The sequence below is a fragment of the Rhipicephalus microplus genome, chromosome X (assembly GCF_043290135.1).
Source record: "Rhipicephalus microplus isolate Deutch F79 chromosome X, USDA_Rmic, whole genome shotgun sequence".
Taxonomy (NCBI): domain Eukaryota; kingdom Metazoa; phylum Arthropoda; class Arachnida; order Ixodida; family Ixodidae; genus Rhipicephalus; species Rhipicephalus microplus.
The window spans coordinates 278,465,225-278,490,059 of record NC_134710.1 but is presented as its reverse complement, the minus strand read 5'-3'; the positions used below and the strand labels follow the sequence as shown (position 1 = coordinate 278,490,059).

Genomic DNA, 24,835 nt, shown 5'->3' with positions numbered 1-24,835 from the left:
TGCTTAAGAAGTGTTGCCCATGAATTTCAGAAATGTACTGAAGCATACAACTGAGCTAACATTCGTATCACTTTATTTTATTCACTACTAAATACAAACTTCATCAAGTACAAAAGGCATTTCAGACAACCATTTACTCACACTTTCAACACTGGTTGCATCTTGCATACTAAGTGCTGCCAGTTTGCCAGAGCCAGATTAAGTTGGCTCATTGTTTCATCGTCTTTCTATAGTTGTGATGACTACGAAAGAGTTCACACTGGCATCATTGACTGGAAGCAAGCTGCGGGAAACCAGTGTCGTACAAAAATATGTCACATGTTGCAACAAGGAATCTCATTTGTGCATTGTCATACAGCTCAGGTTTACACAGAAATTCCACGTCTTCATTGCAGTTCGTAAGGACTGCAGAGTCCAGTGGTAACAATGCATTTTTTTTCTAGAAAAAGAAATATTGTTGTGACCAGAGTTTAAGAGAGAAAATCATACACATAGCAGCAGCTCATTTGTGGGCATCAACATGCACCCACTGACTTCGACACATTCAAACTGTAGCCTATGCAAACGTAACATCACAAATAGTGGGCTTTGTCACCAGTACATAAATACGTCTATAAATACTCTGAGCATTCAAATAATTTGCTGTTTTAAAGAAAGATATTGAACACAGCTGTGATTAAAGTAGCTGCTCACGTAGCATCTTGATATACTCACTGAACAGTTCTGAGTACAATACTTTTATAGAATAATATGAACACAGCAGCTCATTTTTAGCAGAACTGCATAGAGGGGAAAAAAGTATATGAAATTATATAAACAAAATATTTTTTGCATACAAGTGTACAACAGGTGGAAACACTGGCATATTTGCTATCACTTTGACTGCTTCCATGAGGAATTATAAAATGTTTTTTTCTTGGATTACATATGTAGTTTTACCTCTTGAATACAGACAACGATCAGGGAAATTGCATGGACAAGCAGCTCTGAAAGCAATGAAAACTTGCACAAAATGCATAAAAATTTCAACACATTACACCAGGTACATGGACTTTTGGGACATGAAAACTGCACATATGTAGAAGCATTCTGCAACAGACTCTAGCCAGAGGCATCCTTGAGTACATGATAGTGTGGCTAAGTAAGACTGGCATCAAAGCTGCCAAAGCGCTCAGAGGCGTATCGCTTTTTGCTGCTGCTTATGGAATAGTGGCTATGAGAGCGCCAGCTTGTTAACAAAGTCCTCCAAGTTCCTCATAAAGAACTTTTCGTCATCCAGGCTTGTCTTCGTCTTGCCAAAGGGAATGTGTGGGCAAGTTGTCTTCCTATCTGAAATACCAGGAGTTCAAGCATACGACACATATAACCATCAAACGCACTCTTTGGGGGCAATGCCTCCAGACTATTATGTCTGCAACAGAGTGGTGATTGTAAGAAAGGAATATTAAGTGCATTCTCTGTGTGGTTCTCGAGCATCTATTATTTAATGCTGAAACATGAGTTGCAACGTCACTTGAAATGTGCTCCTTGTGGTTCGAGAGTGAATCAAGTGGTACTATTCAAACATAAGAAAACGCGGTGGCTAGAGGAAATAAAAAGAATATTATGATGCACAGCAACACTTGGAAATTCGTTTCTCATGACTGCCACTTCTGTCGGGTCTTATGTTTGTACAAGTTGCTTCTAGCTTTCATCAAGCAAGCAAGAATTGATGGGAAAAAAAATTTAGGGCTTCCCGATTTCTGAACCAAACTATGTTACTGCAAATACTGCGACCATTGACTGCCATATATACCCCATGCAAGCAGCGACAAATACAGGTTTGCAAATAGTACTACTATATGGCACTGAAATATGTACTACATGTGGAAGCAGAGGGCATTTCAAAAGTGTGGGACCAGTGATAACAAAAATGTTGTACAGTGGAGAAATCACAGCCAGCATTTAACTTTTAAAAGTCACAAAACTCTATTATGACAGTGTGAGTAGTGCCGTTTAAGTACAATAAAAAGGCACTATGAACAAGGCTGTCATCAAGGGAGCCAAAACTTTTTTTTGTATTCTTTGTTATGGTTGGTGTCATTATTTTTATAATGTTACTTCCCGACCAGGCGGCCTTCCATCAAAACTTCATAAAAACATCAAAACTTCAATAAAAGTAAAAGAATTTAAGAAAGAAATGATGAGTTTGAAGGCATATATTTGTTACAGTGACTACATATATGTGGTTTGTGTTATTACATAATCTCACAGAAAACACATCCAGCATTTGGCACATGTGCAGTCCTGTGCTAAGCAATGTATAAAGGAAGAGCCATGACATGTTGAGGAAGGAGCTGCGCAGAAGCCAAAGCACTCACTAGTTAAGGTAAAAGACACAACTTGCAAAAGTAATGCAGCCAGGAGCGATATACAGCATCCCTTGCGCTGAACGTGATGAAGTTTGCGTGGACAAGATGGAAAATTTTGAGCGCAAAAATATACGATAGAAGGTCTGGGCTAGTTGGTGACTGCACTTGAACATTTTTGTCACAGCACAATGTGCCCATTTCTTTTCATCCACACCGTCGTTTCACTGTGTCGAAAATGTTCAAGTTCGAGCAGAGAGAGACACAACACTGTTGCGAATAGAAATGAAATAAAACACTGGGTCGAATAAATTAGCCGAATGTGAAAAAAACATTAAATATGTAATCAATTAGGACAATGCAAATATTATTACAAAGGAAGGGATTTTGCTTCACAACTTGATCTTGAATCAATTTTTATACAGGCAACCAAGCAGACCTTCAATTCCAATGCTGGAAACTTTCCACATATACATACACGGTGCCTGCATTACAGTTTGAAGGGTGAATAACCAGACTTCTCAATCATCTTCATAGTTAACAAGGTTGTTGCGTGGGAGCAGAAATGTATCTTTTTTTTATTCATGGTCATCATTCAATGTCGACCTCTTACGCAGCTTTGAATGTTAAAAAAGCCTTCAAAAGCTCCACAGTCCTTCTCTTACCTAATATATTTTATCCGTTGAATGATTATGTGTACTGTTAACAATAGCAGTGGGCAGCAAGAAAAAGTGCACATTCCTCATTTCTTAGTGATGTGGTGCATTTAAAATGCATGCACACCTGCCCACACATCTTCTGAGCAAAGAAAACTTATGGTTTTGTCCTCAATGACTTGAGCCAATCACATCACAGAAGTTATTGCTTTCGTGCACTGCAGAAGAATGCAAGCACAGCCTCTAATAATAAGTGCTATCATATCTTGCTTTGCACTGCTAATTTCCTGTCCCTTCTTTGGAAAGATTATTATTATTATTATTATTATTATTATTATTATTATTATTTGCACGAAAAAATGAGAACAAAAGCCAGCATAACACTTGAAATGCAGATGGCTATTGAGACACATTATAGCCTGTCTTTACTTTGCTGGCTGGAAGAAAAAAAATATTTTTTTCTCCATATGGCTGTCATACATTTTCCACATTTTTAAACACAGACTCTTGGGCTACGCCCATGTTCACATCAAACAATCATGGCCTAAGCATGCCTTTGCCTACCTTGAAAGAACATGCCACTTGAGTGCTTGAGAGCCGCCTGTGAGATGGCTAGCCACAAAATTGTGTCGGCTGCTTCTTCTACAGAACGGCACCGCACAGACACGTTTCTCAGCAGTTTTGGAACAGCGTCCTTCACCACTGTGTAGCAGCAATTCATTGTATTTGTCACAGGAGTATTCAGTGAATAACCAAATTGACTATTAAAGTAGTCACTATGAGTAGCAATCCATTTTGTTCCCAGAGAGCGAAGAAACTGGGAAAAGAACTTAAATTAAAGGATTTCGGTACTTAATCTTTCCACTCAGACTCTCAGACTTTCCACCTGAACTGTCGCTTAGTTATAGAAGAAATATATAGATAAGTAGAGACAGAGGCAAAGAAAGAATCCCAACCTGCCTGTAACTCTACTCACACTTGAACAGGCTTGTGCAAACTGTTGAATGAATATTACATTATTCGAATTCACCTCGAATTTAAATTAATGAAAATTTCGAAGTGTTCGAAGTGAACAAATAAATCTATATTAGTCCACATGTAACCACCTGGAAAGGTGGTTACAATGGAGAGATGCAATGGAGAGATGCTGAGCCGTGAAAACAAGTATCCAAATGTATACTAGTACACACGTAACCTTCTGTAAAACTAATTCCACTGTGGTGAAGGGGTGCTAAGCCATGAAAATGCCTATCCAGAAATAAATTGGCACTTCCCCAAAGCTTCACTTTAAAGTTAAATATATTAAGCTCACATCGATTCTAATTTTTTTAAGTTTAAAGTTTTAGCTTGTTATATGGGCTTGCATGCTCCAAGTATAGTAAATTTTAAAACGTAACATGTTTTAGAGATTATCACTTACATTGTGCTAAAAACAAAATCTTGCTATTATTCAAAGTTGTTTTCACTTCCTTTGAACCAAAACAATAGCATGTGCACAGGCCTTGTTTCACTTTCTAAAAAATATTGTGCAGATTAGTTAGGTCATGACAAATATGTCCATTTTTCCATATGTGATACGTATTATTTGAATTTGATTTGAAATTATTTGGTCAAAATCACTATTTGCTTCAAATTTACTTCGACCCTAAAATTCACTATTCGCACAAGCCTACACCTTAAGGATTTGGTAAATATTTGTGGCAGGAGGTTTGTGAGGCAACTCAGCCCAATAGTGAGGTCATTCTATGATTACTTAAGAGAGGTGTTTCAAGGCACTTTTAGTGGGATAATTTCCTAAATATTTTACATGTTATATCACTGAAAAAAAAGACAAGACACAAGACACGGACCCAAATATAATGCCAACTCGTACTTATGAGCATGCATGATCTGTATAAATCAACAAAAAGAAGGCTATTTATTGCCATTATGTTTTGCCAGTGAAGAGTGCTTTTCACTAACAACTTGCATTAAGGCTGTCCTTTTCTTTAAACAAAAAAAATGGCACTAATAAACTATCGACCATTTTCATACTTCTCTGGAGACACTAGATGACAGCTCTGATCTGGCACCTGTATTCCTTTACTAATGCTGCATCCTGTGGGAATTGAGGCTGGCCCGCTGCCTTTGCGCGGGCTTTCCCGCCTTTCTGCCATTCTCATGTCCCGACATGTCTGCTCTCCTTTGCTGTCTGCCGCGCTGGGAAGGGCGGAGTGACGTTTAACTCCCTCACCCGGTAGCGGATGTTGACTGTGGCGCCGCGCGGGGAGCCTCCCGAGAGGTTTTCGCGCGCTGCGTCGGGAGCGGGGAGTACAGTCCGGGACTTCAAACGGTGAGCCACGCATTCTTTTCCGTCCGTCGAGTCCCGTCGCTCGGGGCTCGTCGGACTTCGCTGACGGCGCCTCGCGCCCGATGCGAACGCTCACCTTTTGTTGCCCCGCTGCGTACTCACGGCCGAAGGGCAGTACGGTGTCCTAGTGCGTGGCCTAGCTACGCCGACCCGTCTCCCTTCGAAGCCAACGCGAGCGCCTTTGCCCTCGCTCGAGCAACCGGGCCCCCTTTGTCCCGGTGTCTCCGTGGATTACCTTTACCGCGGAGACGTGCTCGTGGCACCCTGTGTAGTACTTTGTGCCCGTGGCGTGGATAAGCCTACTTGCTTTCCCGCCGCGCCTTTTTGCAACGCCTTTTTGATGGATGCAGTGAGCGTCCGTGGCGCGTACTAGCTGAAAGATCCCCTTTGGGAAAACTCAGCCGTGCCCACATCGCAGACCTGAAGCCCTTTGTCATGGTCTGACGAGCTTGCGCCAGTGCCCAGCGGCACTTCGCGCAAGCAACGGGCACACCCGGAGCGGCGGACCGCATTCGGACCCCGCACCGGTATAATCTGAGGAAGCGGTCACCTTTGTGATTTCGCGCCGGACGGCGGACTTCTCCGCAACCGAAGGCCCTCAGTTTACTGTCTAGCCTCAGTATAGGTTAACTTCTTTACGGCCTTTTCTCGTAAAGGAGTTGACCCCGCCCTGTCTGCTTCCAGTGTTTCTTTTTTTTTAAGTGTTCATGTGTATTTTATGTTTATTTTTGTCTAATATTAAGTGTTATTTGTGTTTTATGTTTTTCGCCAGATGTTGAGTGTCGTTTTGCTCTGTTTTTACTTTTTTTTCCGTGTTCGTTTCGTTTACCGCGAAGGGAGCTGTGTGTGACCTTGAGTGTCGGTGCTTGCCGGGGGAGAGAGACGAAGGACGCTTTGCGCCTACGCTCGCGCAGCTGTCGGCGGTGTGTGTGCGTGTGTGGGTGCGTGACGCTTCGATGCGAGCCCGCGAAGAGTGCGTCATGGCTTCCCCCCATCGATGCGGACGCTGGAGGTGCTGGGGGGTCATTGACCCACTGACGTCAGACTATCTGGCTGTGCTCTGCTCTCGGCCGTTGTCGAAGAAGCCCCGCTGCCTTTACCACCATGGCTCCTGCGCGAGGCCAGCTGAAAGCAGCTATATGCTGCCGGCCAACGCCATTCGCAGCCAATTTGGGTCGGCCTCCCTGAGCACTGGAGAGGCCCGGCTTCGCGCAACGTTCCAGCTTCATCATCGAGCCAGAAATGCGGGGCCTCCGAAGCACAGCCGAGGCAGCGTTCGTCGGACTCGCTGCTTAACAAGACCAGCAACGAGCCATCAGTGAGCCCCCTTCCGGTACCTGTGACCTCGCACTCGGGCATCGCACCCAGCGGACACTGTCACGCCTTTCCGCCCCTCCGTGCAGTGGACGCTATCCCCCTTCAGCACCACGAACACTAGTGCCACGTTTCTGTGCTCCCTTCTGCAGTATTTGTACAGTGTCGTGTGTTTATTTTGTTATTTATGTTTTTGTTTCTCCTTTGTAATCATATTTCTTTTAAGCAGCAGTAGCAGGGCTGGACTGAGGTTAGCTACCGCTCATAGCAGTGTCATTTTAACTGCATGGGTGACGTCCGGCTGCCTTTTGCAGACCGGTAAAGGACAAGTTTAGGAGAGGGGGATGTGGGAATTGAGGCTGGCCCGCTGCCTTTGCGCGGGCTTTCCCGCCTTTCTGCCATTCTCATGTCCCGACATGTCTGCTCTCCTTTGCTGTCTGCCGCGCTGGGAAGGGCGGAGTGACGTTTAACTCCCTCACCCGGTAGCGGATGTTGACTGTGGCGCCGCGCGGGGAGCCTCCCGAGAGGTTTTCGCGCGCTGCGTCGGGAGCGGGGAGTACAGTCCGGGACTTCAAACGGTGAGCCACGCATTCTTTTCCGTCCGTCGAGTCCCGTCGCTCGGGGCTCGTCGGACTTCGCTGACGGCGCCTCGCGCCCGATGCGAACGCTCACCTTTTGTTGCCCCGCTGCGTACTCACGGCCGAAGGGCAGTACGGTGTCCTAGTGCGTGGCCTAGCTACGCCGACCCGTCTCCCTTCGAAGCCAACGCGAGCGCCTTTGCCCTCGCTCGAGCAACCGGGCCCCCTTTGTCCCGGTGTCTCCGTGGATTACCTTTACCGCGGAGACGTGCTCGTGGCACCCTGTGTAGTACTTTGTGCCCGTGGCGTGGATAAGCCTACTTGCTTTCCCGCCGCGCCTTTTTGCAACGGGCTGTACTGCGTTTGGTGTTGCCACAATAAAGTGTTGCGACTTGAGCAGTATCGTGTTTCCCGCCACGGCGACGGTTAACGCGTGCCCTGCGGCTCGCTAAGACCGGACCCACGCTGGTGGCCGTACTCCTTCGGGATACGTGTACACCACAATCCATATGAATATATAACATGCTTTTACACAAGCACGCTATGCAATGGAAGCACTTCATAAAGAGGTGCGAGCATCCCTGCAGTTTCCGTAAGTGATGCTATTTGTTCAGGTAACCCTCTCTCTGATAACAAAAAACTATTACATAAGCCACAGTGGTAGGGAGTAGAGCAAATTAGGTGTAATTATCTGGTCACTAGCTATAGTTTGATCAATTTCTCAGTATCAATGCAGATAATTTGCCTTAGCTCTTGCATTGGAAGACCGTAGATAAGATATGAACCAGCAAATTTTCTTATAAAGATATTTCGACAATTTTATTACATAGTGCTTCAAATAAGAAAGCATATATATAATAAATTATTTTTGTGATTATGAAGATGGGCCTGTAGTGGCTGTATTTGTTTTTAGTGGGTCAAGGTTTGTTCTCGTAGACTGGCCCTCAACAGGTTTGAAGAAAAATATATGACTGTAGTTTTTAAGAACACTAAATTAAATATACACATGGGGATTTAAATTATACATACATGGGAATTTTAGGCAGAAAAGAAAGAAAGAGAGAGAGGTCAAAAACTACTATACAAAAAAAAAATCTGCTAGGGTTGATTAAGTGCACACCTTTGGGTTCAAGCCAGCCAGGATGCATGGCTGAGAAGTGGATGCCTGGGAAAGACTCGGCATAGTGTTCCACCAACACAGCCTGGTGCCGCTTGGTCTGTGTGAAGGCTGTCAACCCATTGAAGGGGAACATGCACTCAAACTGAAGGTCCACAGGGTCCAGCCGCTGCATCAGTAGGGTACCACAGGTGACCAGCACCTGTACAGATTGTGCATTGCACAGACTGTGATGGCAATAAACAGGACTACATGTCAAGAACAAGAAGGGTTCCAAATCACAACACCTTAGCTATCAAATAACTAAACCACACTCATTATTATTTTCCTCTCTCTCTTTTTTTGCAGCTAAGTTATGCAATAGTAGCCTTTTTTGTTTTGTTTCTTAATGTTATGTTTCTCATACCATAGATTAGGCGACTTTTATTTGTGTTATTCGCTGCCCTTTAATTCAAATACTTGCCCTTTATGTTAGTTTTTACAAATGACCAATAAGTTCTTGAATGACTCCTGCCTAAAGCCTCCCACAAGAGGCCAGCAATATCCTTGTAATAAATTTCAGCTGTGCTGGCCTAGATTGAGGCTGCCCTAATACAATGTTTAAAGAATTTAAAAGTTGAAAGAGGACCCCAGGCACACTAGAATAAACAGTAAATTGACACTATAGTCGTGCATGCTAGTTAACAGTAAATTTTTAGTCTCTCTAACAAGTAAAACCAATATACCACTAGCATATATACAGTAGACTCTCGATAATTCAAACTCTGATAATTCATACTTTTGGTTTATTCAAATAAAATTCAATTTTTCGGTTGGCCCTTTATTCTTTCGATGTATTTAAAAGCATCTGAATTCAGACTCCATCATTCAGTTGATTCATACTTTTTGCAGTTCCATACCAGAAAATATCTGCTACTTTCCCACTACTAATTAAAAATTTGTGTGCTTATACAAGCTAACAGTCTAAAAATGAAAAATAAGCACCTCAGGCCTTCAAGAAAAAAGTATCTGCTATTAAACAAATGTTTGAAACGAAGCACACGCATGGTATACCATGATGCTTCTCAACTGTTATAGAGAGCTTTGCGCCAAAGGCATATACCTATAGCAAAGAAGCAGTTGGCAATTCACAATTTCTTTAAAAGGTGTGATCAGCACTAAATGGCCAATAAACTTGTAGATCTTACACCTCTGCTTTTTGTTCATTGCGTTCAGTTAGGGTATAAAAACACTTGAAAAAATTTTACATGTGATAAAATCAATGCCTAATCATAATGTGTGGTGTCACCTCACCCAGAGTCTTCTTTCCGAGAACTTCTGATTATTCAAATGAAACTAAGAGATCCCTTCGAGTTTGAATTAACGAGAGTCGACTGTATTAGCAATTTCATTTGTTTCTCAATGACTAAAGCGATAAAAAGTTTGAAAAATGCAGAGATTCTTAATTGTGTGAGCAGCTACGTGATTCTTAATTGTGTGAGCAGTTGCGACGGCGGCAGACAACTGCGGCACAGCGCGAGACAAGAGTTGTGATCTCATAACAGCTTTCGCTGTAAAAAAGTAGCAGGAAACTATGATGTCGATATTGTTTTTTCCGACCCTCAGATGCTGTCAAATGTACATTCCCTAGTGGACAGGATGCCAAAAAAAAGCCCAGAAACAAGTTCACTACATGCCGGTCTCGGATGGCTCATAAAACCCCACTCACCTGTGCACACAAATGCATTAGTGAAACAGGCCGATGGTTTAATGAATGGCATGAGAGCACAGGTTGAATGTGCATAAAAAATAAGGAGGGCGCCTGGGAGACCGTTGCCTCAAGAGAAGTGTGGCAGCTTGGGCTAGTTGGTATGACATGACAATAGTTATAGCGCGAAAACAGAACGACAACAAAGAGACAAGACGTGTTCTTCATGTCCTTCTTGTCTCTTTGTCGTCGTTCTGTTCTTGGGCTATAACTATCGTCACCTCAAGAGAAGTTGCAAACCAGATTTTCAAAGGAGCAGTTTTTTAAAGAACAGCAATCAAGACATTAAGACGAAAAATAATATAGGCGTTTTTCATGAACAAAGTTAGTGACAGCCGTGTTAGCAAACCATTCATCATTCTCTCGAAAAGCCATGTACGAGTTATAACTTTTTTAAGTCGACAGTGTTAGCTTTTGTGTAATGGCCTTCAAACTTCCATATAGCAGAGCATTTTTGCACATTTGTGCTTATTTTTTTTCGCTAGTTCGAAGTGGGTACATTTGTCATGTTTAACCTGCCTTCATTTTTACTAGTCATCTTAGTATCTTGTTTTTCTGTGCTTATTTGGGTAAAGCACAGTGCCGTGTTTTAACGACAAGATGCTAAATGTCTCACCAACTTGTTTACACAGAGAAATTTTCTGCTTTCGATGCGATCTAACAATATGCCATACACTTCTCTGTATTGGGCTATGTTGTCACTCTGGTTTCTGTTAGGGATAGTAGTCACAATTATTGCCGTAAGTGGCTACTTCCGAGCATGAGCCATCTTGTCAGTGGCGACAAGCGGCACTATATGAAAAGCACTTTTACTAAATAAAGCTTAGTTGGTAGTCTAGCACTAATACTATGTGTTCATTTCTCTTGTGTCCTCGACCTTCAAGCTTTTAACTTTGCAGACCACAATACAGCGATTTTCAGGTAAACTCACTCATTATTTTCTCCGGCGAAGAAGACGAGCTTTCTTAAAAAGAACACCGTTGGCAGTTTTAATGCCAAGGGTGCCAAGGGTGTCTCTGTGTCGTCGTTTTGTTCTCGCGCTATAACTATCGTCATGCCATACCAACTAGCCCAAGCTGCCACACTTCTAAGAGGCACTTAGCGTCTACTTCGCATAGCTTATTTTTTTTTGCTACCATCTGGACATATAACCATTTCCCTCAACCCTCTCATTAAAAATGGAAAACCTTATGAACATTTTCATTTCCTTTACTAGCCTGTTTCACATACCTATTATTGGATCAGGTGTAAGAAATGTGAAGACATGGCTTCATATTGCTAAAAAAGTAAGATTTTAATTCAATCTTTCTATCATTAAACCAAATTTTTTTTTGAAATGGCAGGTCTTTTTCGGCATTTGGAGTTAACTCCAAGCTTCACTCACAGCCCACATATAACTCTGCAATGTAAAACTAATACTGCTAATCCATGGCTAAGGATGGAGTAAGAAACAAAAAAAATATTGCCTGAACTCACCACACGTGGCTCACAGCTCCGGTTCAACATAGGAATCAGGTTGGTAATCAGGATGTGGACACCTGCAGAATAATAATCATGTGACAAGAATCAATGAGAAGTACTACATGGTTGCAGGAATGACGAGGACTGAGAAGATTAGATTTTACTAACTCAGCAAGCACAAAATGAATTAACACATGGCTAACTGCCAGGTAACACCTCATTTCAAATGTCACACCACATAAAGAAGTATGAGTAAGTATGCATTGGAAAGTGTAAAAATATCAAAGAGAAACAAATAATCCTAATGGCTTGTTTCAATGAGGAAACAGGAATATGCCCGTCATTCTAAAACTGCTCTTGCCAACACATGTGCACTTTTGGAGCAACTATAGCATGCACACGTGCAGTACATCATAACATATTCTAAAAGGCGCTGCCTCGCTTCATACACAACACCGCCCTAATATGGAATATATGCACCTAATGCACATATACCTAAAAATCCCAAGCAAGCGCAGCCTTCTCCTTTTTCGAAGATCAGAAATCTGCGCAAATATTCGAGTCTACCTGAAGCCTGCGGAAAGTTTTCGGTTGCACTTCATAGAACAAATGTTCATCTCGAATTGGTCTCCAGAGGATCTGAGAATGTAAGACATGTCAAAACCATGCTGGGAACCTAAAATAAATTCTGAAGAACCGTGACATGTATGCACAGCATGTACACATCGCATGAGCAAAAGGCAGAACGAATATCTTGCAAAGGGGATCTTAAAAGCAGCCCACTTCCAAGCTTACTATCTTTATAGCTTTATTCTTGCACTGCCCTGAGGCATGGTAATATTTATGTGCTCTTTTAGAGTGAAGATCGTGTTACTGAGACAGCACTTGCACATGTGCTTTCATGGTGGAAAGCATTCTTGTAATAAAATCAGATGCCAGTGAATGTCTTTTCTGCCCTGTTTACTTTTTTCCTATCAGTTTTTGCACCCCCTTCACAAGATGTTGAACCAACTAAGCTGTACAACTCAATATTTCAAAAATGATTGTACTCATTAGACAAATGTGTGTCTGCATTTACTTTTCACGTACATTAGACCTTCAGCACTCCATGTGAACCAGTCCTTTTTTTTTCTATCAAGTGAAATTTTTTTTTAATGCAACTTTGGCCTAATGGGCAGATAATTCGTATTCCTGTACCATGGGACTATGGTAGAAATCCTGCTGCTAGACAAATTTTGTTTGATAGAAGAGGCCCAAAACGAGGCATGACAGGAGCCAACCATGTACCTCAAAGGGCCCAAATTGAGAAAGAAAACAATATGCATTTAAACAAGCAAGAAAATAACACGCAGTGTTGTTATATGTCTCACATTTCTCACCTTCTAGAAAACGTGAAAAAGAAGCTCTTAGAATTACACAGAGAGAGAGAGAAAACAATGGATCAAAGGCAGACAGATCGATCAGGCTAATAGTCTGGTTTGAGGAGCATAAAACATAATTGGGAATTGGAAATATGGAGAAGTTGTCTGTTAGCTACGTATGAAAGCCGAATAGTTGTTTTAACACAATAGAAAAATACTATGCCCTTGAACCTTGTAAAAAAGCATATCAAATGAATGTCTTATATTGCCCCCCCCTCCCTTCTTGTTATTTGGCAATAGCCAAACACAGGGAAATCGGGAAATCGCGGGTTCGAATCCCGGCTGCGGCGGCTGCATTTCCGATGGAGGCGGAAATGTTGTAGGCCCGTGTGCTCAGATTTGGGTGCACGTTAAAAAACCCCAGGTGGTCAAAATTTCCGGAGCCCTCCACTACGGCGTCTCTCATAATCATATGGTGGTTTTGGGACGTTAAACCCCACAAATCAATCCACAGCGTGAGTATGATCATTCAGAGTGACAATACGTGCCCGAATGTTGGGGAACCACTGGGCAGTGAGAACCTGCACGTCGAGGTGTGGAAAAAGCAAAAATTGCGTAGAACTTCATGCCTTTATAAGCCACGAACCTCAACGCAGCCAGTGGGTTGACCTTGTACGCGCGGATGTACAGAGGGACTGGATGCCTAAGAGCCGCATTTGCTCGCTTCACTTTGCACCGAGCTGCTACAGGGTAAATCCTGCGTTGGCGAACGAGTTGGGTTTCACTGGCAGTAGGAGGCCCTTTTTCAAAGGTAGATGGGAAGAACGAGTTGGCACTACTTAACCTAGCTGGCGGAAAATGCATTGGGAGCGCTTTAGTCTACATCATCAGAGAGACAGCTGGACTGACTGCACGTGCGCTCCTAGCAGACGAAATGCCAGTGTGTGTGACGTCACCATTTTTTGTGAAAGCAGCATCAGCTGTGCAGGGTCCTCGACATGGCCTCGAGGTAGCGCTGACAGCACTACAATTTGGCAGGCTTTCGACCCATTTTGAACCACTTTCGATAGTGGATATATTAATAAATAGTACAGATATTCATTCGTACTTCACATGCAATTTAGGTCGCAAATTGCTACTAGAGGGTTGATAGCTACTCGTTGATGCAAAAATCTTGACATGAGTAAATTTGATGTCAGTGTTCCTTTAAATCTTATTTGCCACAATTGAAACGACAACAAAGAGCACTACTTGAGAACAGCCTGCAACTGCACTTGGCTTCGCTTAGAGCAGTTATAATTTGAAATTGACGTTTCACATTGAATGAATCATGCAGTTTGCGTAAGAGAGCTTTCTTTTGGTTCGAGATGGACACAAAAGGCAGTATGAGACGTGCGTGTGTAGAGATGCTGCTGTCATGATATGGTGACCCCCCAATAACTCGTTGATACAGGAACCTGCATATGTGCCTATGCGCTAGATAATTTACCCTGTAATGTGAATACATGGTCACCTTCCAAAATGAAAAATTTGGTGAAGCATTTAGACATTTACTTACATACTATATACTGAAATGCAAAGTTGAACAAAATCAACACTACAAACAAATCTCTTTCCAAATTAAGATGATGAACATTTGGTATAGCATACCATAGCCAACCTGAATTATTCTGGTTCTAAACACTCAGGCATATGTGTCCCACAAGATGGCATCAAAAAAAAGAAAATCTCAAGCAATATATATATATATATATATATATATATATATATATATATATATATATATATATATATATATATATATATATATATATATATATATATATCCATCTTACGTGGCTACGAAAAAAGTAAATACTGTGCAGCGCTTTCCACCAATAATGTCTTTTTTCAAGTTTAGCAAACAAAAACAAAAGATGGCTCAGATAGCTGCTGTTCAGTGATACCTCAAGAGGAAAATATTGCTCTGATCAAAGAATTGATAAAACGTTTCAGCCAACAAAGCACCTTAAAATTTTGCTTCAGGTATGTATAAAATTATAGTGCTTCAAAAAAGTTCAGCAAAAAGAACAAACACGAAGAAAAAACACACCTGCATCAAGTACAAAACAAATGCCATAGTATATGCAATGCCGACTCTTTCTAAGACTGCCTAAAGGGCTGCTTTAAGCTCCCTCTGCAATTCAGCTTCGCAGTCCACCAAAGCCACCGAGTGACCAAACCTGGGCTCATATTAGCCATGCACAACTTCACTTCAGTTGAAATGATTAGAAACAGGTTCTGTTCTCCAAGGCCTGCTCCTTTATGCACTGAATTTTTACATGATATCACTTTCCATCCATCAGCAGCTTTTATTTTGGCAACCACTTGTGAATATCTTCAATTTAAGTGCACTTTTTTTTTTTCTGTCTACAATTTTCAAACATGTGCGACAACCCACAACACATCAGCATATGCCGACCTAAAGAATGAAGAGCAGCAAAAAAACAGAAATCTGCAGTTTCACGTATAAAAGAACAACCTAATAGCAAGTATTACAGCGACTAATTTTCACCACCTAGGGCTAAGCATAAGGATGTGATCATTACTGCATTGCACCCTGAAAGGAAAGCAGCCAAGAGGTGGATTAAAATGTAACAGTGAGCACTCAATCGTGCTCGTCTTCAGGATGTGTGCAATTTTTCACTACTAAAACCTAAAGTAAACATTACCTTGTCTGTCAATTTATACCCTAACATCTTGCCCAGAAGAAGTCCAGAACGACACAATGTATATTTTGATAACAGTGGTAACCGTTATTATTGCACTGAAGATTACAGTGCACAAACATAGGTTGCCAAAGGAGAAAATGGCAGCATTTGAATACTTACCAAGTGTGTTCGTGGCGAAGGTTTTTTCAAGCCCGTCCTCCCCGATTTCTCGGTTCTGTGTCATTGTCGAAGCGCAATTAACCTGTGTTGGGTTGTACAAGGTGAAGTAAGGGCGAAATTTAACAAACAGTACGCATTTATACACACCAATCGGCTAAGAAATTGCACATCACTGCTTTCTGCTCACTACTTTGCGTGACCACGACCTTATTTCTTCGTCAACCTCTAATTGCAGTGCAAAGCACGTAAACAACCTTGTCAAAAAGCATTACTGCCCGACTCAGATGGCAAATACTACAGGCAGCAAATAATCACGGTGCTGTATATTGGCGAGGATATTGAAATTAACCACTCTGAATAATGCTGCGTGAAGCAGATGGGTTAGAAATATATAGAACATGAAGGGATAATAAAGGAAAGCGTAAAGTCACGCTAGATTGTCGAATTATATTTTTGAAATACCAGAAACACCGGTCTTAACATTAGGTAGAATGAATATTCATAAACCACAAAAAAATGTTGTAGTTCTCACACTTGGCCTTCATAAGATTCAGATAGCGTTTACTCAGGATTAGTTATTATTTAATTGGAAAACAAGAGTTACAGCGAAATCAAAGAAGCCAGAGACTCAACTAAAAAAGGTAAAATTAATATTTTTATTTACAAAAAAAAAGCCCAGACTTGCAAATATAGCTAGAAATAAATGACATCATATTGATGAAGGCACTGCACTAATGTTTTAAAATTTAAAAACTGAGATTTAGCCCTTCGTTTAATCTGCTTCATATTTTTCTGCCAGTAAACTTAAAATTTGAAGTTTGTTATCACATAAACACACAAAAATATCTTAGTACATAACTGATCAAGTAAAAACTGTCAGGGGGATTTCACAACATCAATAAAAATTACAAAATCTATTAGGTGTGTTCTAGCTCTCACTTCAATTTTATGCTTATCATTTCCATTAAACACTGCCGCACCAAATCTGAGCATGACATTTGATGTTGTTCATGAAATATTGGAAGATCCCTGTAGGAAACATTTAATTAGAACCCTGTTTTCAGAATTCGCTCTGCAAGTGTGGCGTACATAGCTGCAATCAAGACAAGAGAAATGAGAAGTTTGAGTCTGCTTGTAGTTGGCTGTCAAAGTAGCTTAAGTGCAAGTAGTGCTGCGTCACTCTTTTTATATAATTTATTTCAACTCAGTGCTGATAAATCTACATTTTCTGAGTTATTCATAGGAGTCTGAGATTAGGTTGAGCGGAATTTGTCTAATCATGTTAAGGCAAACAAAAGTGAAGCTTTCATACTGGAAGGTCATAATGAGGTTTATTTTTTTTTTAAATTCTCTATTTAAGAGTGCCTGATGAGCATGCAAATAGTGCTCATAACGAGTCTCTTGTCATGAAATGATGAGAGTTTCTTGCCAGCAAAACTTTTAAATGCATAACATTATGTGACTGAAATTATGAGCAAAATATTAAATTTTCGCTCTACTAAACTAAGGAGACTACTTATTCATTCTGTAAAGAGGATTACTAATTCATCTTGTGAATAAGCCTTAAGGTAACTTTCCATTTCTAAAGCTGTGCAGTCTCTCGTTTGATCGGTTGATGATTATGTTCATGCTTTAATGCAAGATGTTTCAACAGAAATTGAAGTTACACACACATGTACACTTGCTTCTTGCTACGTTTATATTGAGTAAAACATTAACTGGAATGACACAATGCTGTTGCTAAATAAAATGACAAGCAATGCATATTTCTTACCAATACATGCAAGATTCCATATTTTAAATTAAATTTCTTGGCAAAATTGAGGACATCCTGGGGACGAGACATATCCAAGATGTGCACAACAGCAGATTCCTGCAAAAATAATATGGTAATGCCTTATCAATACTTCAGAACAGTCTACAATGCATGCTAAATATTTTCTGCCAGCAAATGCATACCCCATTTTCCGTTATGTCAGCGATTGTTGTCTTCAAAGCTTCTGCCTTCTCTTCATCTTTGCAGACAAGGTGCACTGTGCCACCTGTTTGAAAAAGAAACAGTTTAGTCACATGCATATATGCCAAATTTAATAGGCAACGATAGCGTCGTATAACAGTTGGCATTTGCTACAATGTCGTATGTTCTCATGGTACCTGCACTAAAAGTTTTTAGAGGAGAGTGAATATAACTTGGACAGATGGTATTACCAAAATGAACCTCTACATACACTTTTGATAGAGAACACTCTAATGCCAAAAAAGGAAAGTGGTCTGCTAGAGGACCTGCTACTCTGCCTAGGAGAGAAAGGCAGGAGGGCAGTGAAAGATGATACAGGGAGTTTGAATGATGATGCTGATGTACAGTGAGCTATGCACTTTTATACAAATTTTGTGCGTGCACCTCATATGCGAGTCACAATGTGTAGGTGTTAGTTCTAAAGCCTCAACATGAAGTCATTCTCCATTACAAACGACAAAAGCATTCTTATTGTTGGCTGAGCACATTGACAGCGGTGTTCTATGATACTGGTATCTGCTCCAAAAGGGGTATCTTCCTCGAAGCGTATAATGGGGCCATATGTTTTATGTAATAACTGGTCCAGTCAGAGAGGATATTAAACCATTTCTGGGGCATTACATCTGTGACATTCAGGATCATGAACTTATGAAGCTAATGACATGTGATATGGCACCCCGAGTCTTGAGCTGCATAGTAAAGTTGTGTGTAATCTCTTTTGTTGGGGTAGAATTCTTACTGTCAAGTCTGGTTCCATAGTGAAATGGCTATCTTGGTAAAAGTTATGATCAGCCCAGTGCAAATTGCAGACTGTCCAAATTGCAAAGGAGAGCCATGACATAACGTGTCTGGAGAAAGCCACAGTTGTCAAGTCTGGATCAGCATGCACAGGCATGGCTTCTGTATATCTTCTGACTGATTGTATAAAGTTCCACAATGACTGGGTATCTATTGGAGCATTGTCACGAGACCCGTATCATACAATTTTTTATACACAATAGCTATGTCTGCAACTGGGTCATAGTTTATTTGGTTCTCGCCTCTCTTTAGTGGACTTCTAGGAAAGTTGACTTAGTATCTGAAAATATTGTCCAACGCGCCATGGTATGTTAATGTAGATTATATGGCATCATAGCTAGCTGTTGATTCCGCTGATGTTTAGGATAATTTGTGAGAACCCTTGAGGCGGCACCGGTTAACAATTCGTAGGCATCACGACTGCCGCTGGCACAGTAAGGTGTGTGATGAAGAAGCTGCCATCACAGCACATTTCGTTAATGTAGGTCAATGTTTAGTCAAAGCAGCTGTGTTTGACAGAACGTGCACAGCTGACACAATGACGTTCGCTTCAGCATGTTTGTTTTGTAAGTAAACAGCGAATGAAATAGGCAAAAAAAAAACTTGTCTTACCTCTCTGTGCAAGTTGGATAGCAACAACCCTTCCAAGCGTGCCCGTGGCGCCGGTAATCATGAAAACTTTACCGGTACAATCGACGTCTAAGTCGGGGAGGTTGAAAGATCGGCAGGCAGCTCGAAACCCGCTCCTGAAAATTAGAAGCGAAAGCACACAGACGATGGCTTCATTCGACGCGGCGAATGATTTTCATGCAAATAACAGTGTCCAGAGAGAGACTTGAGTAAGCTATACGTGGTAACGGTACAATAAGTTACGCGGGCACATCCAAAATGCGCGACTGTTAAGCCCAACCGCAACCCAATGCGCCGTACAAGCGCTGTCCGTAAAACATGTTTTGATAAAATATTGTACTCTATAAGGCGGCGTTTCTACGAAAAGGTCAGGGGAGCAGCGAAGTACGTAGCGCATGTGTTGTCATAGCAGTCTGCCCACGCAGCTTTCTTACCTGCTGTACTCTTTCATGCCCTTCGCAAACCAGAATACGTTTCTGTAGAAAGACGTCATAGTTTACTGCAATTAACTTGCGATTAAGATACGTCAATGCTGAACAACGAGAGCAGAAACGCAGCAAACTACGCTTGTCTCGCGAGATGCATATCTTCGAACCACCGTCCGTCCAACAGCAGACGGCTTTGAGCCAGGCTCATGGTAGCCAGATTAATATAGGAAACCGCTACGTGACCAAAACGTCTCTGGGATGAGGGCACGTGACCATCGAAGCGAATGCAAACAGCGTGATGTACCTGCGTTGGAGTCGCATATCCCGCATTTCTTCGAGAATGTCACGTTCGGCAGCCTTATACGGTGAGCCTACCGCGTGGTAATGTAATAGGAATAGAATGCAGTCGTCATGCCGAGAGACGCGTGCCGGCCGCATCATACAAGAAGCTGTGTACGGTTAATTAAGACATATTGCTTTTCAGATTGGAGTTAAAGCACCACTAACAGTTCAGTTTTTGATGGTTTTCTGAGCGTCATGCCCCAGAACGGAATAATATGAAAAGCACGGAAGTGACAGCACGAAAATTACTGCCGTGTCTACTGGCGCGAAACTGGTTCCGCGTTTGCGATGACAGTTTATATATATAAATATAAATATAAATATATATATATATATATATATATATATATATATATATATATATATATATATATATATATATATATATATATATATATATATATATTTATATATATATATATAAGGTATATTCAATTCTTGTAATTTGTTACCAAATGAGACACTCAAGCCTAGTAAGCCTTGTAGGTGCACTACGCAGATATATTTTAAAGGTTATAGACTTTCTTTTCTCATTCGTTTATTTATTTTTCTTAATTCTCGTAATATCACAACTGTGTCGACGTATTCTTGCAGTTTATATTTACCTTTCCCTACCCCTTTCTTTCTTATGTATAGTGGTACAACGGTACTGGTAGACTTGAGTTACAATGAATTCTTGCCTGCAGGATAGCCGATTTACTCTGACGTGGCCGTGCTCCTACCCCCATATTTTGTGCAGTATCTACAGCGTATACTAGTGGTCAGCATGAGGATACTGTAATGGTCAAAATTTCTGGAGCCCTCCACCACGTACGGCGTCTCTCATAACCATATCGTTGTTTTGGGGTGTTAAACCTCATTACCTAATTGTTAGGGTTTAACGCCCGAAAACCACCATAAATCATTATGAGAGGCGCCGTAGTAGAGGGCTCCGTAAATTTCGGCCGCCTGGGGTTCCTGCACTAGGCGGAGTAAGGTTCCCTTCAGGTTCCGGTAAAGTTGTGCACGCGAAACATCTCGCGTTTCTAACTGCGCACCAACCGAAGGCTGGTAGTCTTTGTTGCGTTGTGATCCCATACCACAAACGTGAATTAACGCGAAGTAATTAATGTCAGCATTGAAATTCCACCGACTCGTATCAGAATAACAGGCAACCGACAGGCATGAATACGCTTACTGTATTTTACTGTGATTACTTCACTTCTGCTTATTCCCTTCACAAGCATATGCATTGGCATGGTGGGGGTCTCGTGATTTTGTGCACAGTACAACGTAAGTAAACTCGTGTTGCATGCGCTGGCCGTTTTCGTCGAGCTCACGAGTTCTGAGAAATTGATCATGGTGCACTCCGCTCTGATCAATACCGGAGTTCATTCCTTCATCACTAGAGAACCGATCACTCGAGATTTTGTCTGATACGAGGCTGCTCATGTTCGCGCCGGCGGAAGTGCTGCAAACATGAATGCACGCAGTATAGTTAGAACAGTGTATACATGGCATTTCTATGCTGCGCGGTAAAATATTCTGCGAGTTCTGAATCTGTTGGCATAAGGGGGAATGATGGCTGCACGCTTGCAAATAACGAAGATACCTTAATTGCCGCAGTGTATCGTTTTTTTTTTTTGGGGGGGGGGGGGAGCAGAGCGACGAAAGCTAAGAAAAAAAATGAGATCGAAAATTACGCGCTTTTGCGCGTATTTAATTGTTTTATCACATATACGGAGCGAAGAAGCTATTTCTGTGTGAGTAGGTATAGTCTGGTCCCGGGTGCATTTTCGATTGAGCCCAAGTGAATATTTCTTAGCAATGATTTTCTTGCCCTCGCAGATTGCACAATAAAACCTCTACGATTGGAGTGCTTCATTGCTATCAATTAAAAGTCACAGTACCACTGTAATGTCAACCAAGGTTGCGAGAAAGTCTGCCCGAAAAATGACGCATGCGAAATCGTGTTGCCAACTAGTAGCATAATTTACGAAAAATATTACTTGTTGCATATTGCAAGCATGTTTGGATGCGCGCAGTGAAGTAAAGAAATATGGACTAAAAACTATCACAGTTACAAGGTTTGCTTGACATATGGAGCTTAACATAAATATCGCTCTCATAAGCATACAGTCAAAAACATCGACAGTAAGAAATTCGCTCAGCAAAGTAGGCAAACCTGAAATATAATTATGAATGTACAAAAACATGCTGCGTATACTTCTCATTCCACGTTGTAAGCGCAGCCCTCCTTGTACTTCGCCCCGACGAGTACTATGCCATCAACGCTTAAAAGAGATAAAAAATTTAGCAATGTCTTCTTCGATTGGGCGGGTGGTCGCAATGATGCATTTTCGAACATCACTCCATTCGATAGTACGACGAAAGGCTATTGCTCCAAACGGCCCCTGTACCTGTCGTTTACTGCATTTTACTGTGATTACTGCACTTTTACTTATTCCCTTCACAAGCATATGCATTGGCAGGGGGGGGGGGGGTCTCGTGACTTTGATGTACAGGTACACAATCTACTCAAACTACTGCCGATAGGCCGATAGTCACGTCACAGAGAAAAACTGATACCTATTCCTCCCCCTCCCCCCCCCCCAAAAGAAAAAAATTTCCGGCTACGCCCCTGATTGTGGGTGGGGGTTCAGCAGCTTGAATATCTCGTTTGCTTCTTTCTTTTCAAGGATTTGACCTTCCATTGCCTTTCTGCACGGACATTCAACATACAGAATCATCGTTTTAACCGACAATGAGGCATGCGGGCATTGCTATAAGTGGGTTATTTCACCACAGAAGACATACAAACGTTGACGTTGCAGCAGCTTCTCGTTGTTATAAGCGATATGTTGTTATTCGTTAAAACCGTTGTCGTTATAAGCTGTTTTGATCGACTGTATCTATGAACGCCCTGAACGAGCATGGAGACAAGTCTTACTGCCGTACGAGCATACTTCTCGGAACGCGTGGAAATGTTCTTCTGCGCTGCGTGGGCCAAAACAATCCTTATTAGGTGATGCATATTTTACACGGGTACGCGACTACTTATTCACGTAGTGGTACAGAAAAAGTGATTGGCCGTGAGCCGGCTTCCGTAATTGAAATGCGTATTGGGTGTCCGCATTCCATGGTAGAATGCGGACACCTGAGCCGTTTAGACGCTTGAGCTCAGATGGAGCGTGGTCGCGTTGAAGTCCTATCGACACGTACGCGTCAAAACGTATTAGCGTGTGACGTTCCCTCTCCCTCCGTTGGGAGAAGATGTGCATGGAGAGAGAGCAAGCCACGCGATGTTCTCCTCCCCCACCACTCGGAGCATCGAGTAACCCTAGCCGGACTTAGTCACTAACTTGTAGGTGCACCAGTAAACATACACAGCAATAAAAAAAAGTTATACTGTGGCAGTTCGAGGACTTCGCGATTAATTCATTAATCAGAACATTCAGAGAAAGTCTGGGGTAGCGTGAATTAGGTTCCATTTCAGTTCATTAGCGACGAAAATTTTATCAAAACCAAAAAATAAGAGCGCATACCATATCAACTTCATTTTGCCCCGTGACGTTTTGAGCTCATTGCAAAGTGTTCAAAGTGTTCATGTTCAGGAAATCGACTAATCAGCACATTTGAACCACAATAGCTGTATTCTCAACACACGACACAGCACTTCGTACACATACTAAGTTGAACATTCTTCAGACTATATGTAAGAAAAAAATCGTTGTCACTCGCAGCACTTTGGCAGCCGTTTCACTGTAAGGTAGTAACAGGGGCAGCCGCGCAGCACATTCAAGAGACGTATTTGACCAGCCTTGACCATGGCTGCCAACGCTTCAACGAACTGGGACCTGAAGACCATTTGCAGCGAATAATTAGAGTTCCCGGTCGTATCGTTAGCAGCGACCGTAGTGTTGTAAAGCCGCTTTAAGGCTTTTACATGGGCGGGGGTAAATGCCAAGACTATCTTGATAGTAACTGATTGATTGATATGTGGGGTTTAAAGTCCCAAAACCACCCTATGATTATGAGAGACGCCGTAGTGAAGGGCTCAAAAAATTTCAACCACCTCGGGTTCTTTAACGTGCACACAAATGTGAGCACACGGGTATCTTGATAGTATACTGTAATATGTTTGAAGTTACAGGCCAGACAAAATCGCGTTCCTGATCGGGTGGGGAGGAGAGAACAGCCCGGTGACAGAGTGGGCAGGGGGCTGCGTCTGCTGCCTCGTTTCCCTCCAACTCCTGATGAGGAGGAAACCATATAACTTATGAGGTAATGGTGCATGGGACCCACGTCCTGTATGCAGTTTTCTAGATGCCAAAGGCCAAGAATGGGGTCCAGCCTTGTACTATGTTCCGACAGGCTTCTCGAGAGTATGTGATAATGTATATTGAGCCTGAATGTGAGGTCGCGAGAACAATGGCGACTCCTTCCACGTGTGTTGTATTGCAGGCTCTAAAGGTGAGCCCATTTACTGTTTTGCTGTTGTAAACTACCGTGGTGGTTCGCTGTGGTGAGGGCCGGAGGCATCCACATAGTATACACCTGGTTTATTGTCATAATGTCGGCTCCGGGCTTCCGGCGCCCGCACTAGGCGCCGGTCATTATGCGCTTCGTATGACATGTTGTCTGGAAAATGTCGTATACGGTGAGAGCGCGTCTCCACAGTTCTGAAATGCGAACCCTGTCGTCCATGGGAATGTTGTGTTGAATATGCATGGAGTCGAGCAAGAAGGCGGCGACCTGAATTCGTTTGTGACAACCTTGTGTGTGCTTCCCGAAGCTCCCGGAGAGTGTTCGTCACTCCAAGGGCCATAAGCCGGCTGT

At 42.1% G+C, this 24,835-nt stretch overlaps 1 protein-coding gene across 1 annotated transcript; it reads right to left on the bottom strand.

The window, feature by feature from the left end:
* Window positions 1-798: 798 nt before the first annotated feature.
* On the bottom strand, window positions 799-19,875 carry LOC119161464 (dehydrogenase/reductase SDR family member 12). The gene is made up of 9 exons (XM_037413949.2): window positions 19,682-19,875; window positions 19,230-19,363; window positions 17,762-17,844; window positions 17,577-17,675; window positions 15,803-15,884; window positions 11,587-11,648; window positions 8,367-8,565; window positions 3,569-3,706; window positions 799-1,329 (listed from the first exon to the last, which is right to left on the bottom strand). The coding sequence occupies exons 1-9, from the start codon at window positions 19,738-19,740 to the stop codon at window positions 1,214-1,216; spliced, it is 972 nt and encodes a 323-aa protein (XP_037269846.1). The 5' UTR covers window positions 19,741-19,875; the 3' UTR covers window positions 799-1,213.
* Between the last annotated feature and the right edge of the window lie 4,960 nt (window positions 19,876-24,835).